The 15,498-nt window shown below is 56.1% G+C and overlaps 1 protein-coding gene across 1 annotated transcript; it reads right to left on the reverse strand.

Moving 5' to 3' along the window:
- Positions 1-4,461: 4,461 nt before the first annotated feature.
- On the reverse strand, positions 4,462-13,855 carry CX3CL1 (C-X3-C motif chemokine ligand 1). Its single transcript, XM_045891063.3, has 3 exons — positions 13,662-13,855; positions 7,411-7,531; positions 4,462-5,711 (listed from the first exon to the last, which is right to left on the reverse strand). Exons 1-3 carry the CDS (start codon positions 13,729-13,731, stop codon positions 4,607-4,609), a joined length of 1,296 nt encoding a protein of 431 aa, XP_045747019.1. The 5' UTR covers positions 13,732-13,855; the 3' UTR covers positions 4,462-4,606.
- Positions 13,856-15,498: the final 1,643 nt, after the last annotated feature.

The raw sequence follows: 15,498 nt of genomic DNA on the forward strand, positions 1-15,498 counted from the left end.
GGATCTCCCATTGGTCCAGCTAGTGGAGTTTGCAGTCAATTTAAGAGAGTCAGCCTGGTGTTAGATCTTTTCTTAAATCCCAACAGCTGAAACATTCTTTCTCCAGGAGAGCACATGACTAAGCAGAACTGAATGGGGTACGAGTGGTCCCCGGAGCTCTTGTAGACATGAGCAGCTCCCAGGAGCCTATTATTCAGCCTCACCCTGGAAATTCCCAGCCATTCATTTCTTTGTTTTTCTGCCTGGCCTCACCCAAAAGGGAATGTACAGAGAGCACAGGGGAGGGGAAGGGGACTTGTGGCAAAGAAAGGGCACAGAGTGAGGAGCCTGTAGGTAGCTAGCTACCGCCCACAGGACCCTGCAAGCCTTGAGGGGGATGGAGTGGGCTGGCCTGGTGCAGGGGCAGGGCTGCGGTCGGGCGGGGGGGGGGGGGGGGGGGGGGGCTCTAAAACTTTGGCTAGGTGCCAAATCCCTAATTTGGAGGGCAGTCAATGCAGGGCAAAGGAGGCAGGCAGGAGAGGAAGTGGTGGGTGGGGGCAGGGACAGCAGCTTGAAGGTGCAGCCCCTCAGCCCTCCCACCCCTGGAGTCTGGATCCCATAGCTCTGAAGTGGGATGGGGCATCTATACTTTTAAAAATCTGTGGCTCATACTTTCAGAAACGGTGGCTAAGATTCAAGTGCTGGAGAAAGACTTCAGGTCACATGCCGTCTCTGCTGTGTGACCCCGGGCAAATCACGTGTGCTTTGAGAGCCTTACTTTCCTCACCTGTAAGATGGGGACGTTCTATGCAAAGAACTTAGCGCACTGCCTGGCACTTGATAAACATTAAATAAGCTTTGGCTGTTATTATCCACCCTCATGGCTCAGAGACCTGACAAGCCCAATCGGAGATTTCTGAGTCTCCAGCAAACTCTGCGTGAATCTGGGTACCACCTGAGCTGGAGTGTAGCTCTGTAAGCGAGAGAACACAGAACATTCCAGGATCTCTGGGGAACTGCTCTGGCCTGAGCCCGAATACAGGTTTCTCCCACCCTCCATCCTCTTGGGGAGCATGAGCAGTTCCTCACCTAAGGATGTGATATAAAAAATCAAACAAAGCAGGGACACCTAGTTCCATTGCCAAGCCTCTACTGGTGTTCCGTGTTGCAGGAAGGATGGGGTTCAGGGAGAGGCTGAAGACCTGTGACCTCGTCTCTGAGCTCCTCATTGGGGGTGCGAATGGGCAAAAGCAGGGGGAAATGGGTTGGAGGGGGCACAGGGAGAGTGGCTCGCTGCTGAAGGAAGTACTAGAATTTATAGCCTGTGAAGGGGCAGCAAACTCAGACTCCCGCAGGAACCTCAAACCCAAGTGTCTATAGGGTTTGGCAGGTAGTGAAATGAAGAAGGAAGCCAGCAGGGTAGAAGCGAAGTCATGTGCCCATCGTGATCTGTTTTTCCTTGTCCTGCTTTTGGTGGAGACTCAGGCTGGGACAAAAATATCCTTGCTTTGAGACAAACAAGAGAAGGGCAATCATAAATGGCATGGCCTGACGTGGCCACAGGCTCCAGGAGCACGAGGGGGTGGAGGGGATGCTAGAGGATGTGGGGGGGCAGGGTGTCTCACCCTGGCCTCACCCCATCTCCAGAGGCAGTCGCTGCTTGGGGCCCACCCAGCCCCTGTCCGACTGCAGGTCACACACCTAGTGGGGCCAGAAGACCTTCCCAGTCACGGAAGAGTGGGTTTGTGTGTGTAATTTCCTGATTTTTAAATGCTGTCTCTGATTTTTTAAAATTCTGTGTATACATCAAACCTAAACTGCCATTGGTTGTGAGACATTCTGATATTTAATAAACAACCAGTAAAGAAAACAAGACCTGTCGATTAAACTATGACAAGCCCTTGATTGTAAGACAAACCCCAATCCCAAAGATATCACAATGTGGAAAAAATGCACACCTTCAGATCCATGAAATACTGTGTAATAAGAGGCTGGACTTGGTCTGTGGTACCTGGTGCAGTTCCCAACCTGCACAACTGTACATGGCAGCTCTTGGGATGCCACCCTGGGACACTGGAGGGCTTAGGGACCACGAGGAGGTTTGTGTTTGGGTCATATCTCTGAACACCCAAGTCCCTTGAGAAATAATCGCTTTTGATGTTAATCTGGACCAGCAGTGAGTCAAGGCAGCAAAGAGGAAAATGTGGCCCAGTTCGCTCCCATGGGTCATCAGATCACTAATGGTGATACCAAGGCCCCTGAGATGGTGGTTTAGTAGTCATGGGGAAGGGTGGGGTGGCTGTATAAGGGATTCTGATTCCTGCCACGGATGGGAACCACTAGGAGAAATCTCACATCTGATTTTATACAGGCTCAGAGAGGTAAAGGCCCTGCTCAGTGTCACATAGCTGGGCAGAACAGAGCCAGGCCAGGGGCTCAATCCTCCTCACCCCCATCCCCAGTGCTGCTTCTCCTGCTGACTGTAAAAGTTCCTGCCACTCTGCCCCAGGCAGGCTGGACCCAGAGATTCTTGGCCCCCTCCCTTGTTCCATTGCCCCTGAGGCTCCAGTTGCTGAGCCTGCCCTAGAAAAAGCTACGTTATTCGATTCACAAGACTTTTCCATTTTATTAGTAAAATACAAAATGGCACAGACATTGGTGATAGGGTTGGAAAAGCAAAAGGATCAACCAACTCCTTCCAAAGTTCCCCCCAAATTGTCCTTGTCCGTGTCCTGCTTGGGAGAACTAATCAAATCCGTGGAAGGGGGACTAGCTGTTCCCAGCTAATTGCTCACAAAAGTAGGGGAGCTCCACCCATTGAAGGGTCTCCCACCAGCCTCGAGGAACCCCCAAAAGTGCATTCAGACCGGCTGCCTGCCCTCTGAGCCGTCAGTGACCCCCACTAGAGCCAGGCCCCAACATCCCAGGTCATGTCCAGCAGGGGATGCAGGAGGGCTGGGTGGACTCGGGTGGCTGCCCCCTCTCTGTGGACCAGAGCTGTGTCTGCTTCCTCTGAGCATCTATCTAAGTGGAGTGTCACCCACCCTGGTCCGTGGGAGGCTCCCCAGGTGGAGGAAGGCAAGGGTCACCTACGGGGACCTTTGAGGAAGGTGGGGAGCTGCCATCAGGGACCCTGAGGGGTGAGGCCAGCAGCCAAAAAGGGAACCCCTGACTTTGTGCCCACAACTTCCCTCCCCATAGGACGGAGTCTCTTTCAGAGGTAAACACGAAACCTCAAGTTTCAACGATGGATTCTGATCTCATGGAAAATGTCCTGGAAATCCCTAGCCCTGCCTATGGTGGGCAGGAAGGTGAGGGCAGATCCTGGAATGGGGACAGCAGTGTTTTTAGGGAGCGAGAGACGGGGCAGGGGGGGAAGCCAGGCTGCAGGAAAGACACAGCAAACGCCCGGGGCCCAAGTCCCTGACTCGGGCATGGAGCTGCTCCCAGCAGCCTCCCCACCCCCGGGTTCCTTTCCCTGAGCACCTCAGCCTTCCCAGGAGCCTGCAGGCCTTCCCTCCTCCTCAGCCTGTCCCACAGGCTGTCTGCACGTCCCTGCGAGCCTGGTGGACTCTGGGAGGGCTGCTCTCCAAGCCAGGCACCGGCCTGCCCCTCAAGCACCCCCCCAGTCCCCACTCAGGGGGCCCACAGAGCTGACTCCCTCCCACGGAGCAGGACCTGAGCTTTCAGATCCCTTCCTTGACACACCCCCCCGCCACCGCCTGAAGGCACAGGGCCCACCGATGTGCCAGGCTCCCTGATGGGTGAAGCCCGGCTAGGGTATTCTGTGGTGAGGCTATACCCCCGGTCTGGGAACAGGGGTCTCTGGATCAATGAGTGATGCCCATCAGCGTACAAGTTATCGTCACACATTTGCCACGTCTCCTTCCTTCCACAGACGGAGAACCAGAGGTACGAATGTCCTGCTGGGTTGGTGGTGGACCTGGGCCGAGAACCCCAGCCTTCACACCCACAGCCGAGGTTCCGCCAACGCACGGCATCGACTGGGGAGAGGAAAAACCATCCAAGCCACCGGGTCACTTCATGTCCCCTTCCCACGATGCCTAACGGAGGGCAGAGCCTTCCCGGGAGCAGTCCCAGGGAACACCACAATAGGCTCATGCAAGAAAAGACAGGTCCCCGGCTGGGTGTGGGCTCTGTACAGGGGCGGGGGAGATAGCACCGCAGGTGGCCGGGGTGACTGGCGACTGCAGCGGGACCGAGAGACACGATGAGGTCCGAGGGAGCGGGCAGAGGGGGCCTGGCCTGAGGCTCATTTGTGACAGGGGGATGTGACCCAGAGGGGCTGGGCATTTTCTAATAAATAATTGTTCATCAGGTCTGGGACCGTGTCAAAGGGAACCTCTCACCAGCCAGCAGCAGAAGTTTCCTGACTTGGGGACATTGGGGTGAGTTGCAGAGGCCACCACTTCTGTCCCCAGGGGGTCAACAGCGATCAAGGGTGGCCTCCTGGCGTATGCCCGGGAGCCGTTGCGTGTGGAAGAGCCTGCCTCCTCGCTCTGATCACCCCAGCTCAGGTCAGGCCCTTGGGTGAGGGTGGGTGTGAGGACGGGGGACCCCAGGCAGCTGTCGGAGCCGAACAACTGGAGGCAGGCAGGGGGCCAGCTCACACTGGCACCAGGACATAGGAGTTGCTGCCACAGCTCCGGGGGACATAGCGAAGCCCCTCCACCATGTCCCCGGCTAGCTTGCGGGGACAGCCCTGGAGGCTCTGATAGGCAAACATGGCCACCCCCAGGCAGAAGAGGAGGCCAAGGAAGGCCAACAGCCCCACCGCCTGCCTCCGGGTAGCTGCCTGCGAGTCGGGGACGGGAGTGATGAGGACACCCAGCCTCTGGGGGTCCACGGTGGCATGGATGGGCTCCTCCGCCTTGGAGGTCCAGCTGCCTGAGGCCACTGGCTCCCTGCTGGGGACCCTTTGAGAGGAGACAGGGACCGTGGAGAGACGGGGCGTGCCGTCAGGCCCCCCGAAAGTATGCGTGTGAGCTGAGGTGGGATCCATCTCCTCAGGCCCTAGAGAGTTCTCTGGCATGGGATTGTCTCCTGTGATCCACACAGGTTGGCCTTCAGGGCCAACACTGTCCTCTGAGGCTGTGTGTGAAATGGTGGGGGTGTGGGTAGGGGGGGCCTGGGTAGGGAGGGTCTGGGTGGAGGGGGCCTGGGTGGGGGGGGCCTGGGTGGAGGGGGCCTGGGTGGGGGGGGCCTGGGTGGAGGGGGCCTGGGTGGGGGGGGCCTGGGTGGGGGGGGCCTGGGTGGGGAGGGCCTCAGAGGCCTTTCCCTCCGTCCAGAGGCCCGACCCGGGTTTGTAGGCAGAACTCTGCCAGGACGTTGCGGTGGTGAGGGCAGCAGCGTTGAAAAACTCAGTTTTCTGGGACCCAGCTGGAGGTCCTCCATCCGGAGCCTTTGGAGTGGAGGGGAACCTGGTCCCCCAGGAATCAGCCACTCCTGTTGGCAGCTCTGAGGAAGTCCCCGAGGCCCTCTGTGCCTCCTGGCCACTGTTTTCCTGGGTGGATTTGGGCTCTGGGACCGCAGGCCTGTCCATTCCCCTGGTGGCCGGGGCGGTCCTGGGCTCACCCACACCGATTTGCTTCTCGAACGTGCCGCCATTTCGATCTGGAACAGCAGTCTGGCGTTCTAGATGTGCTATGGCTTTCTGAACCCATTTCTCCTTCGGATCGGCACAGAAGGTTCTGTTCTTTATCGTCCTCAAGCTACAGGGAAGGAAAACAGGGACCCAGTGATGCCCAGATGCCACGTGGAGTAGAAGCATCAAAAAATTGCTCTGCAGGTGAACAGACCCGGCTGGAAACCCTGCTCCCACCCCTTATTAGCTGTGAGCTGTGAGCTGATTAGCTCAGGCCGCTTGACTCCTAGAACTTGCGTGTCCTCACCTGAGAAATCGAGATCGCATACCTACCTTCTGTAGCGTGACCAGCCTCCCCAGAAGAGCTGGGACTGAGGGGGTTCCTCAAGATACAGGACTTTTTGTGAAAGTCCCAGAAAACTGGGGCAAGCTGGTCACCCACTTCAGTGTTATTATAAAAAAAAAAAAAGAAAATTATGTAAAACACCTGGCTCAGAGTAACAGCCGAAAATGATAACGATGTTAATAATAATAATGTCTTCACCATTAAGGCAGGGAGCTCTGGGCTGTGCCTTCTGACTGGGGGGAGCTGTCCACCAGTGTTCCCTGCTGCCAGGTGTGTGACTGGTGAGCTCTGGAGTGGGGCCTCCTTTCTCTGGAAGGAGCTGACCCAAATGTCCCTTCCTCTGCTCCCTCAGTTACAGGCTGCCCTCTGGACCTCTACCTCTTAGTGTGTCTCCTCAGGCCGAAAGCACACTGAGTGAGCTCCAGCCACATACTCGGGGGTCCCGTTGGGACCGCAAGTGCCATCTAAATCTTGAGCTTCCTCCGAAGCTGGGTGTGGCTGGCTCACTGCCTAGAACACAGCTCAGAGCTGACAGGAGCTCATGCTCCACACCTCTGTGCTAGGCGTTTTGCCTATTTAAACCTCCCACCCATCCCGAGAGGTGGCTATGGCGACCATCCCCATTTTACAGATGAGAAAACCGAGGCTCAGAGAGGTCATGTGAATGTGCATGGCTCTGGTTCGCTGAGGAAACCAGAGAAGTGCGGGAAGCAAGCATAACGCTTCAGGCCCCCAGAGGCAAGGTGCGGCCCAGGGCCGTGGTCCCCTCCCTGGGGCTTCCCACTTCCTCTTTACCTAGAAAACAGAAGCAAATAATTGGGGGAGTCTGGGGGGAGCAAGCCTCACCAGGCGAGGGGAGGAGAGCTCAGGCAGTAGCCCCCATGCCCCTCTTAGCAGCTGCACGGTTGGTGGAATGAAGCACACGACTTCTTTTCGCTGAGCCCTATACTTCGAGAACCAGTCTGTAGACTTGGCCCGAAGTCTCACAAGGATCCTGTTTCCCCCACTGTCAAGTGTGGACAATAATCTCTGTTATTGCAACAGCTTCCAGGCACCCTGCCAAGCTGCTTATTTGCATTATCCCCTGTCATCCTCCCAACTATCCATTTTGTAGATAAGGAAAACTATGGCCCAGAGGGTAGGCAAGTGGACCACCCCCCCCACCCCCTTGTAAGTGATGGAGCCAGGATTTGCACCACATTGGTTGGAGTCTGGAACCTGCGCTCTCAGACCGCCGTGCTTGACGTCCCCAAGAAATGCAGCGGGTCCGACTGCCACCGAAACACACCACCCGCTGTGGCTGCCCCAGGCCTTTCAGGAAACTGCTCCCAACCTTTACCCTTGGGGGCAGATATTAAGGTCAGCCACGGGCCAGGAGGCAGGAGCAGGAGGAGCGATTTGCTGAGGCCCTTGGCAGGAGCCCGGATGAAAAAGAAAGATGTGCATGGGGATTCGCAGAGGCCAACAGGCTAGTACCTACATGATGGCAGGCTTGCCGCAGGATTCTTGATTTCGATGGTAGTGGTCTAGTAAGGCCACGGGAATCTCCGAGGTCATCCTGTTGCAGATCACGTTGCATTTCTTCACACCGAGGTGCTGTCCTGAGCCCACAGAGGCCCCCAGTCAGCAGGACTGTCCAGGGGCATCTGGCTTCCCAGTCCCAGGCCAGCTCGTGCCAGCCGCACCATCCAGGCCACAGCTGCTGACCTGCACGCCCTGGTCTTCAGCACCCTTGACCTCAGCCCCCCTGTTCCCCCTCCCCACCACCAAACCTTTCTATGCCTCAGTTTCCCCACCTGTACAATAGAGACAATGATAGTATCTACCTCACAGCGATGTTATAAAAATTAATGAAAATGAATTCTTGCTTATAAAGCTCCTACTGCCTGGTAAGTAGGGCTTAATTTTTAAAATTAAGTTGTCGTTGGTCAGTTGTACAGAAGAGAGGACAAGTCTGAGAGTGACAGGGATCTGCCTGAGGCCACACAGCCCGCAAGTGAGGGAACGGGATCTCCTACCAGGCCAGGCTCTGGCCCCTTCTGGGCCCATGGCTCTATGTACCCCCCCACACTCCCTTTACCCCAGTAAGTCACCCGCTCAACTATCGCCCCTGACCCTCCACCCACCACATACACACACCGTTCCTCCCTGTCAGGCTGATCCATGTTCGTGGATTTCCATGACCTCTGAGACACACATCATATGCCCACCCTATGACACATCCTCATGCATCCACACACACCAACAAACAGGACGACACATATGAACCCGCCCCCCTGCCACAAAACCATGTAAAGGCATTCATATGACTGGGCACATGGAACAAATAAAAAGTGTTAAATGTGGAAGTACAGTCGCCTTCTAAGGAGGCTGGGGTGGGGTCCAGTGAGTAGGGTACCCTTTGTTCTGCCGTGAAGAGCCAAGATGAGTTTGGCAGCAGTTGCTGAGGGGAACCGAGGGGGTCATTTGGAGTCCCCTGGGCAATTTAGGGGGGCAGGAATAAGGGGGAGGGGTGGAGATGGGGGTTGTGCAAGGGGTGAGGGGCTGACGGGGGTGGCTAGGGGCCTGCTGATGGCACGGAGCCAGAGAGAAACCCCAGGACAGGAGGGGGGTGACTCAACAGACAGTTGAGAGCCCAAATCTTTTTTTAAAGATTTATTTTTGGGGTGCCTGGGTGGCTCAGTCATTAAGCGTCTGCCTTCGGCTCAGGTCATGATCCCAGGGTCCTGGGATCGAGCCCCGCATCGGGCTCCCTGCTAACGGGAAGCCTGCTTCTCTCTCTCCCACTCCCCCTGCTTGTGTTTCCTCTCTCGCTGTGTCTCTCTCTGTCAAATAAATAAATAAAATCTTGAAAAAAAAATAAAGATTTATTTATTTATTTTAGAGAGAGAGTGAATGCACACCTGAGAGAGAGAGCACAAGCAAGGGGAGAGGCAGAGAATCTCAAGCAGATGCCCCGCTGAGCCTGACCAGGGGCTCGATCTCACGACCCTGAGATCAGGACCTGAGCCGAAATCAAGAGTCAGACGCTTAACCACCCCGGCGCCCCGAGAACCAAATATTTCATATAAACATTTGAAGTTGTTTGCACTGCTTTTCCTCTTTCCTCCTTCCCCTAAAATCTCCAGCAAAATTTATTCTCCTTGGTGTCAGCTCAAGAGCAGTATGTGAAAAATAAGGAAGAGCTTGAGCTTCAGCTCTGGGTCAAGGTCATAGGCGGTGAAGCAAGATCCCAGAGGGTTTTGCAAAATTCTAGAGGCCAGGACTTCCAGGGCAGGGGAGTCTAGATTGCTGAATGATCTTCTCCAGCCAGGCAGGGCCTGGGAGGCCCCAGCTGACCCTTACTGCTCATGCACAAGTATTTACGAGGACGTGGATGTGCAAACATGCTCTGCCTTCCCAAATACAGGTGCAAGCACACACACGCCCCTTCTAGAATGTGCCGCCTCCTCTGCCATCACTTCCTCTTAGCCTCAGCCCACCCCGACTATGGAAGGGGGGTTCGGGGCCTGCAGGCTGCACTGGCCTGGGCCATCAAGGGGCAACACTAGCAGCTCCTGGGGCAGGCAGCAAGCACTCCGGTGGCTGGTCCCTGAGTCACAGGCTGCCCTTCCTCTCTGAAGAACCAGGAAGTGAAAGTTACCTTGCTGCCTTTCACCTGCCTTCTCCCGCCCCCCCGAGGGACTTTGGAATGACTCAGCTGTATCCTCCCCAGGCCCTGCTGACCAGAGCCAGGAAGCGCCCCCCATTGGTCTGGCAGGGGTCTTAGGCCATCTGGAGCCGAGGGGAGGCTGCCGGGGGGCAGGAGGGCTAGGCTAGGTATGGTCAGTCGGCTCTCTCGACTCTATGGCGCAGGGTGGGGAAGACCACTGCTCACGTGCTTTGTGGCTTTAAAGAACCACAAAGGCAGCCTGTCCCCAAAGTCCCCACCCTCTGCCACGGTGCCTACATACCCTTGGCCAGGCTCTGTTCTTGGTTTTGCATGGGGAAGGGCTATGTAACTAACCTGAAGGGGGGTTTCTCCTCAGAAGTTTTCTTTTCAGTGATTGGAAATAATGCCTCCAGCCAGCCAGCCATTTACTGCCACATGAATTTCAGGAAGGCAGGGACTTTGTCAGGCTTGGTGTCACAGTGCTTCTCAGCACAAAGTGGATACTCAACAAATATTCACTGAATGAAATAATGTCTCATCCTACTTATCCTTTCACCTACCTCGCCATCTGCCCATCCATCCACATCCATCCATCCATCCATCTATCCATCCCTTTCCTGATTGAGGCAACATTTGTTTGAATTACCTTTGAGTATCTGCAAAGGCCCAGGCTCTCTTGTCCTTGACCCTGAGCTCTTTCTCCCATTGGTGCTGGTGCTGAGCTTAGAGCGAATACCTCAATCCCAATAAACACCATCAGCTTGCAGTGTTTACTCAGTCAACCAATAAATGCTGCCATTCCCTATTCCCTGTGCTGGGTGCTGTGAGGCATAGTCAGATGGAGGCCTGTCTCTGCCCTCAGAAGGTCTCAGCCTGAAGGGCAGCCAAGACAGGCCCACAAAGTACCAGAGCTTATCTTAGTTGAGCACCTACATACTGTGTACTGGACTATGTGCTCAGCAGAGGTACATCTGCTCTCATTAATTCCCAACATCCCCAAAGGGAGTATTGTTATCCCGATTTTACTGATGCAGAAACTGAAAATCAGAGAGGTTAAATGACCAGCCCAAGGCCACACAGCTGCTTAGTGGCAGATCTTGTTTTCCTCCCAGCCTCTAGGCATCCCACTGTTCTAAACAGCCTTAAATACCAGGTAGAAATACCATGTTGCAGAATATACCCCCAAATGGGCTGAGATTTGCACAAGGGAAAGACTACTTCCCACTGCAAGTAATCAGGGGAGGCTTCTTAGAGGAAGAATCCTTTAGGCTGGACCTCAAGGACTGCTAAGAGGCTTACAGGCAGGAAAAGACAAGAATGTTCTGGGTCTCCCAGCAAGGTGATAGAGAGAAGGCTTGAGCCATTGCTCAGGTGTGTGACCTGGACATTTAATGTCCAGGAGGCGGACGGTAGTGTGACAAGTCAAATGTGACAAGTCATTTAAGCTCTCTGAGCCTCAGTTCCCTTACCTGTAAAATGGACATGGTAATATCTGTTTCACAGGGTGGTTGTGAGAATAAAGATTTTTAAAGATCTGGACCCTGAGAGTGGGGTTTGCTCGACAGCAACACCATCGACATTTTGGACCAGATAATTCTTCACCATGGGAACTGTCTTGTGCACTGTAAGATATTTAAGCAGCATCCCTGGCCTCCACCCACTAGATTTCTGAGCATCCACCAACCAAAAATGTTGGGACATCTGTAATGACAAAAATGTCTCCAGAAATGTGCCAAATGCCCCTGAGGGGCCAAATCACCCACTGAGAACCACTGCCTTAGAGATAGCCACAAGGATCTTCCCTCGCCTCCCTCAATGTCCCCTTCTCCAAGGGTCTTCCCTGACCCCTACTTAAAATCTCAACACCTCCCCCTGCAACCTTCTCTCTCCATATATTTTTTTTTTAAATCACAGCCTGTTTTTCTAACAGACCAAATTGTTTACTAATATATTTTTTGTATCATCTTGTCTTCCCCAGTTGGTGCTCAGCACTCTGAGGTCTGGAATCTTCGGCAGTTTTATTCATTGATGTGAACTCAGCCCCTACAACAGTCCCTGGCACATAGCTGATGTCCACTAAATATTTGCTCAATGAATGAACAAAATGCACAAGGAAGCGCTTTGTGACACATAAAATTGTAACCAACGAAGGAATAGAGGAATTTTTATTTAAATTCCACGGGGGCCTGGATCTGACACTCTGAAGTTAGCCTTCCCTGCCTTCCCCATCCGCCTCCACAGCTAATTGGGGGGCAGACCACAGCAGCTTAAAACAGATTTTTTTTCCCTCTTTCTTGCTGGGGCTTGAGTAGGAGTGAATGCGTCAGTGCTCGGCGAGAAAATTCTCTGCTCTGACTTGTATCTGCAGGTTGGTTATATAAAGCAGAGGAGCCTCCCGCCTGACACAGCCCCGCAAACCCACATTTGGGGACTGATGCAGCCGCCCTGCACCAGCTAGAAACCCCCAGCCCCCCAACCTCCACCCCGGGGCCTCTCTGGCTTCAGGACCGCCCCCTCGTCCTGCAGGGGCTCCCAGGGCATCTCTCAGAGCCACAAATAACAGTGTGGGTGAGGACCTCCGAGGTGGGCCTGGCCAAATGCCAGGAGGAGGAGGCAAAACTCAAGCTCAGAAAGGTTGAAATAGTGTATCTTCCAGCAAAGTCAGTGACCAAGATTAGGGCAGAAGCCTGATGTCCTAAAGCCTTAGGCTATAAACAAGAGTGTCCAGGGTACCCCCGGTCCGCTCACCACCCCCTCTTCATCTTAGCATAGGAACCCTTCCCCCTGCACCCACTGCCAGGCTTCCTATAAGTAATCCTCCTCCCACTTCCAAAATACCCTCGTAGGCTTTGGCGCCCCACGGCACCAGGAGGCAATAGTTAGATTTCACGGTGCAGTACATGGGACCAAAGAAGGCAAGAGCCCACTCAGGGTCATGGCTACGGCAAAGTGACCTCCATCTGACTCCCTGTCTTTCAGTGCTCACTATCTCCAAACACCTCTGGCCTCGGGATTCAAGCCCACAAAGCAGGAGACTAGCAGCCCTTGGCCCCTACTGCCCCCCACCCACCTGTTCCCTGGCCTGCTGGTTGGTTTCCCCCACATAGGGGGACTCGAAAGACAGTGTGTTCCATAGGGGTGTCCTGGAAGCTTGAGACCGTTTTCATCCTCCCAGACTTGCTGTGTGCCCCCAGGGCTCACTTGCTGTGAGCCTCTCTGAGCCTCAACGTGCCAGCCGGTCCAGCTCAAACAGTTCTCAGAGGCCATGTGGCCCACAGAGGTGATGAGCACGCAGCCAGGCTCTCTCCGGCCCTACTTGCTGGCTCTGCATCCTCGGGCCAGTTTCTAGACCTCCCTGGGCCTCCATCTTAATCATGTCAGTGGGATGAATACATCATGCCCTACCAGGTCCTGGGCTCCAGAGAGCCAGTATCTGGAGGTGAAAGCCTTTTCTGAGCTATGCTTGGAGGAGGAGGACGGTAGCATGGTCGAGATACAGGCAGAGGGACTGGGGCTGCAGACCAGAACAAGAGCAACAAGCCCAATCCATGATCTGCAATGACCTTGATCTCTACTGGTCCTGGGCCCCCTTCTCGAAATCAGGGCAGGAGAAAATCCTAACTGTGACTTGAGACTCAGGAGTCAGGGTTTCAGGTTACACATTAACCCCGGGAGGGGAGACGCAGCCCACTGTAAACCAGGGCCGCCCCCCGCCCCCCCCCCCGCCCCCCGTGCCCAGCACGAACCTCCTCAGCCTTCCCTGTCTCCCTCCGCCGCAACACCCCCTTTGTGCCTGCCACCCTTGTGCCACCCACACCACCTCCTTGCGCTGCCAAGCCGTAGCCGCCTGGCTCACTGGGCCAGGCGGGCAGTCCCTGGAGCCTGGAAACTTTCCAGCGGGAGGGCAGTCCCAAATCTGGGGTCAGGGAGGAGCCCAGCCCCCTCCACCACACCCTCTGGGAGGAGCTGCTGTGGACCTTACCCAGGTGGGGCCTGGGGGCCCCGGTATCAGGCCTGAAGGGCACAAGTGGGGCCCGAGGCTCCCCTACCTAGCTCGTGCAGGAGCCCGCCCCACTCACCGGCCAGCAGTGCGGTCAGATGGCAGAGGGCAGCCAAGCGGAGCAGCCCCCAGAGGGGCGGAGGAGCCATGGCTGCGGGCGGCCGAGGGTCCAGGCGGGGGTCCAGGCGGGGGTCCAGGCGGGGCCGGGGCCGGTGCGTGAGCCAAGTGCTGTTCCCTCGCTGCCTGAGCTCTGTCGCTTTTTATAATGGGGCTCGCTGCCCCAGCCTCCGCCTCCAGCCGGCAGGCAGCGGGTGGGAGGGGAAAGGAAGGGAGCCAGCCAGTGTGTGGCGGCTGGATTCTTCAGGATGTTGCCAGGGAACGGGGCCAGCTCAGGCTCTGGGCTCCGGCCTGGGGGGGGGCGCGGGGGGAGGCTGGACCAGGCCTGAGAGCATTCAAAGGGCCTTCTCTCCCCCCATCTGCTGGGGTTACCCACCTCGGGCGCTGGCACCTGGGGCCCTAGCCCTAAGTGGGCCACGGAACAAAAGGGCAGGCTGGGGGAGTGCTGGCTGCCGGCAAGCCAGGAGGGATTCAGGACCCTAGAGTCTGGCTCTGACAAGCTCTCCTTTGGTCTGGGAGAGGTATCGCTCCCACATCATGAAGGACCCCCAATCTTTCCCCCTTGAAGCCTCGGCTCCTGGGGGGACCTCACTCATCAGTGTATCTCCGAGCCCAGCATGGAGCCTGGCAAACAGTAGGGGCTCAGTCCAGTCAATGTTTGCTGGAAGAATGATCCAGCCCAATTTCATAGGGACAAAGGGGGAAATTGAGGCCCAGAGAGGGGATGGGATCCCCCCAGGTCACTCAGAGAGCTAGGGTGGAGACCAGACTAGAGGCACGCGAGGGCGTGTGCAGGTTAGGACACAGAAAAGAGCACTGGCCTCCCTGCCTCCAGCTCCTCAATCTCTCCTTTCATCCTCCACACCCACGGCCAGCCCTGGCTCTGGCCCCTGCAAGGAACATCACAGCCACTGGCCTCACCCTGGGTCACTCGGTGGTCTTGGCTTGTCCTTGGCTCGGCAGGTGCCCTGGGGGACGTCCTGCCTCTCTTGGGGGCCTCAGCTCCCTCTCCGCACAGGAGGGAGTTGGGCTCGCCCACTGCGGAGGGAGCTTCGCAGCTCTGACTTCCCCGCTCCTCGCTCCTTTCCAGGTGGGGCTGGGAGGACCAGGTGGGACCAGCCCGCTCCCACCAGCCTCGTAGAAACACCTGCAGGTGTTCTCCAGCACAGCCTTCCCTGAAGACAATGGCCACAGTCCCTGAGACTCTAGAAGACTCCAGCAGTCGCCTAGCCCAGCCTGGTGCCCGAGTTAACCATGAACCCACCACTCCCATCTAGGTGTCTCTGGCAACTAGCCAGCCGGAAACCAGTGTGTCTGTGAGCCACACAGACACATGCTATGGAGCCAGCTGGTTTAGGCTGGGCTGGGCAGAGAGGTCTCAGCTCCCAAGGCCAGAGGCTCCCCCTCCCACCCAGCACAGTAGGGGGCTGGGGCACTGAGGTGGGAGGCTGGACACTCCTTCTCGATGGGGAGAAGCACCCCTGGCACGGACCAGTTGCATTCAGCCTCAGAGAATCCGGCCCAGTCCATGCAGATAGAAAGCAGGTGACCTTCACATTTCCGTTGTCCAGCCCCTTCATCTTATGACCGGGAAAAGTGAGGCCCAGAGAGGGACAAGGTGTGATAACACCTGCAGTCCAAGGTTCTTTCTGCTCTGCCCATGGAGGTAGGAGCAGATGAAGGAGGGGGCAGATGGAGGGGGAGAAAGAAGAGAGGGAGGAAGGGAAGGGAAGGGGAGCAGTGGGAGAGAAGGGGCAAGGGACGAAAGGGGCTGGGGAGGGGAAGGCATGTGGGGAAGA

This window comes from Mirounga angustirostris, unplaced genomic scaffold (genome assembly GCF_029215605.1).
Source record: "Mirounga angustirostris isolate CCGP_5_RB_7025 unplaced genomic scaffold, mMirAng1.0.hap1 SCAF_16, whole genome shotgun sequence".
Classification (NCBI taxonomy): Eukaryota; Metazoa; Chordata; class Mammalia; order Carnivora; family Phocidae; genus Mirounga; species Mirounga angustirostris.